Source organism: Otolemur garnettii, unplaced genomic scaffold, assembly GCF_000181295.1.
Source record: "Otolemur garnettii isolate 467f Iridium unplaced genomic scaffold, OtoGar3 scaffold00050, whole genome shotgun sequence".
NCBI classification, from domain to species: domain Eukaryota; kingdom Metazoa; phylum Chordata; class Mammalia; order Primates; family Galagidae; genus Otolemur; species Otolemur garnettii.
The window spans coordinates 8,055,088-8,059,077 of NW_003852445.1; the positions used below are offsets into that span (position 1 = coordinate 8,055,088).

At 39.7% G+C, this 3,990-nt stretch overlaps 1 protein-coding gene across 1 annotated transcript in view; it reads right to left on the bottom strand.

The window, feature by feature from the left end:
- EXD1 (exonuclease 3'-5' domain containing 1) overlaps window positions 1-3,990 on the bottom strand; it is a 41,045-nt gene that overhangs the window by 27,866 nt on the left and 9,189 nt on the right. The window contains 1 exon segment of the mRNA XM_023514254.1: window positions 3,151-3,219. Coding sequence (XP_023370022.1) covers window positions 3,151-3,219 — 69 coding nt within the window.

A 3,990-nucleotide genomic window follows, 5' to 3' on the forward strand; every position in this document is an offset into this window, starting at 1 on the left:
AAAAAAAAAAAAAAATCGAGACCCCCATCTCTACTAAAAATAGAAAAACTGAGGCAAGACAATCACTTGATACCAAGAGTTGGAGGCTGCTGTGAGCTATGACACAATAGCACTGTACCCAGGACTACAGCTTGAGATTGTCTTAAAAAAAAAAAAAGCTAAAATGGAAATCCCGAAAGAATTATCCCAAAATATTGCACAGAGATCCTGAAATCACTTATTTTTAATCTAATTGATTCTAAGATGAACTTTTTTTTTTTGAGGCAGAGTCTATGTCACCCTCAGTAGAGTGCTATGGCATCACAGCTCACAGCACCCTCCAACTCTTGGGCTTAAACTATTCTTTTGCCTCAGCTTCCCAAGTAGCTGGGAGTACAGGTGCCCACCACACTTGTCTGGTTTTTGTTGTTGTTGTTGTTGTAGTTGCCATTGTTATTTGGCAGGCCTGGGCTGGGTTCAAATCTACCAGCCCTGGTGTATGTGGCTGACACCCTAGCTGCTGAGCTATAGAGACCAAGCCAGACATTTTCTTTCTTTTAACCTTTATTTTTCTGAGAGAGTATCACTCTGTTGCCCCCGGCTAGAGTGCTATGGTGTCATCATACTTCTGGATTTAAGAGATCTTCCTGCCTCCACTTCCTGAATAGCTGGAAGTACAAGCACAGGACACAACACCTGGCTATTTTTTTCTATTTTTAGTAGAGAGAGGGTCTCACTCTTGCTTAGGCTGCTCTCAAACTGCAGAGCTCAAGCAATCCTCCTGCCTCTGCCTCCTAGAATGCTAGAATTACAGGTGTGAGCCATGAAGCCCAGCCAAAAATGCACATTTTAAATAGCTCTGACATTACCATTTATAATAAATATATGATAGTTTAACTAGCAGCTTCTTTTTCTTTAATGGTGCAAAAGGCAATAGGATGTCATATAATTAATAGCATCTTAGATTCAGCAAAGTATATTTAGGTACTTTTCAAGGAACCTCTCAGAGAGCCACTGTTTCAAATGTCTCTTTTCTCTGCATTATCTAGAAGTGATGAATGTGGGGCAGAGATAAGGAAAATTCAGTGAAAGTGCTAATTTGCCATTCTTATCCTTCATCTTGACAATTCTTATCCAACAGTGCTTTTTTGGGCAGACCCTTCCATGGCTGATTGGGCAACAGGGCAAACAAGGAGATGACTATCCCTTGAGCTTAAAAACTATGAACAAGAGGGTGGCGCCTGTGGCTCAAAAGGGTAGGGCACCAGTCCCATATGCCGGAGGTGGTAGGTTCAAAGCCAGACCCAGCCAAAAAGAACAAAAAACAAAACTATAAACAAGATCTAGGCTTGGTGGCTCACACCTATAATCTTAGCATTCTGGGAGGCCAAGGCAGGTGCATTGCTCAGGAGTTCCAGACCAGCCTTAGCAAGAGCCAGACTCCCATCTCTAAAAAAAAAAAAAAAGTAGCGGCATTGTGGCAGTCACCTATAGTCCTAGTTCCTTAGGAGGCTGAGACAAGAGGATCACTTCAGTCAGTGGTTCTCAACCTTCCTAATGCCGCAAGCCTTTAATACAGTTCCTGTGGGTCGGGACCCACAGGTTGAGAACCACTGGCTTAAGCCAAGAATTTGAGGTTGCTTGGCTGGGTGCAGTGGCTCACACCTGTAATCTTAAGCACTCTGGGAGGTTGAGATGGGTGGATTGCTTGAGCTCATGAGTTTGAGACCAGGCTGAGCCAGAGCGAGACCTTGTCTCTAAAAAAATAGCCTGTAGGTTAATAGTCTGTGGGTGCCTATAGTCCCAGCTACTTGGGAGGCTGAGGCAAGAGACTTACTTAAGCCCAAGAGTTTGAGCTTGCTATGAGCTGTAATGCCATAGCACTCTACTGAGGGTGACAAAATGAGACTCTGTTTCAAAAAAAAAAAAAAATTATGAAAAAGGACCAAGTCCTGGAAAAGAATTTAGGAAGAGATAAAGATTACAAAGCTGGTCAGTAATCAGCCTTCTTTTGAGTTAGGGAGATGAGTAATAGTGATTTCTTTGCTTCTTTCTACAAAACATCCATAGCCTAGGTTTGCGTCAGCCCAGAGCTCAGTTAATAGTTAATTTCAAAGGTTAATAGTTAAAACACAATTAGAAATTCCACTACTATCATTATAAAAAGATATTCAAGGGGCAAAGAGTATTTACGGTAGCATTCTCAGTGAGAAAAGCTGTTCAAACTTGTGGAATTTGCAATGGCTCTGGATTTACAGTCATTAATGTGGTGAGATTTTCATCTTTCTAAATTCTAGTTTTCTCACAAAGCAAAGCAATCTTTTAAGCAGTAATAAATTCTCATCTATAAAAGTCTTTTCTTCTCCTCTGCCCCAATGGGGAGAAATGTACAGCCCTAAGAAGCCCCAGAGCTCCCACTGCTCCACTCAGCACCAATTTTTACCCCTCCTTGGAGTAAGCAGCAAGTTCCTGGGTCTATGAAAGCAAGAAAAGCTCTTACTTTGTCTTATCCTATGACTTGCTGAAGCACACTGACCAGATGAGTCCCTATAGCTAGGCATAAATAGAGAATAGGGCTACTTTCTGCAATTCCAAAATCCAAAAATTTTGTTCTAAGTCTTTTATCAGCCAAACTTCATCGGAGATGACATTTATAGTCCTATGTTATACCACTTAGTAGGATTATCTCTGGAAAAATGTGTTACATTTAAGAGTACTGCTTAGGTCTTCTTTAAGTAACATGAACAATATATTCATGTTAAGTTTTAAAAAAATCCAGACCAATTCTGGATACTGAGACATTTGGCCCCAAGGTTTCAGATAAGGAATTGTGAATGGAGCTATAGCATTTAATTAGCTTTCTTAGCAAGACAATCCCTTCCTGTTTAGATTCCCAACTGCCCACTAGCCAAGTCTCTAGAGATGAGCACCAGCATACCTCACATTATAAAATCAAAATGATTATAGTTCTATAAGCCTATTCTGCTTGTCCAGTACCCACAGCAACAGTAAGAGAAGGGTCAACTCTTGAATACCAACTTTAAGAGTTCATGGTGCAATATTAATGACAGGACAATACCCCATTTTATTTCAAATAACGGATTAGGCAGAGCAGTGAGTTTACCACCACTGCAAACCCCAATATCAGCATTCAGGGAAGACGAAACTCACCATTCACAATCTCATGCCCAAAAAACATCTTCACTCCTGGGACACTGCGTCCTGTTTGTACATTCTTCACTGTTACAGAAAACAATTCATACAGTTAATATAAAAATAATATTTTCCTAAAACTAGAAGAAAATACTATGATTCTCAAAATTACCCAAATCTGAGTTTTATAAAAATCCCAAGTTATTTTCCCCAAGAAATGAAAAGTCAAATATAAATTATGAAGCTACAGCCTTGAGACAAGCAGTATAAAGAACAAAGTAAACTCCACTGTAGCCCAAGAGAAACTAAAAAGGGCAGAAGTAAGACACTGATTATAAACTTCTAAGGCCTATCTATTAATTATATTTCTATTTATTTTTACTCCACCTAATAATTCTAGAAAAAAATTTAAGGCATCTGACTACTTCATGATTCCACACACTGCTTCACGTCATACATGCTACATGCTCAAAACAATCAAGAACAACGATCCAATTCCTGGTCGATATGTAAGGTTCTTCTGATCTGTACCACCATTACTTCTTCAGCCTTAACTCTTACCATATCTTTATATTGAAATTTACTTAGGTTTTCTGAATGTACCAGGTTTTTATGTCTGTGTACTTGTGTAGGATGCTACTTCTACTTTAAACAATGGTTATCTCAAAGTGTGGCTCCAATCAATTAAAAAAAAATGGCTCCAAAGCACAGTAATATTTATTAACTTGTTAAAAATGTAAGCTCTTGGGGGCCATCCTAGACCTTAAGAATCAGAAATTCTGGGAGTAGGCTCAGCACCTGTGGCTTAAGTGGTTAAGGTGCCAGCCACATACAACTAAGGTAGCGGGTTCAAAGCCC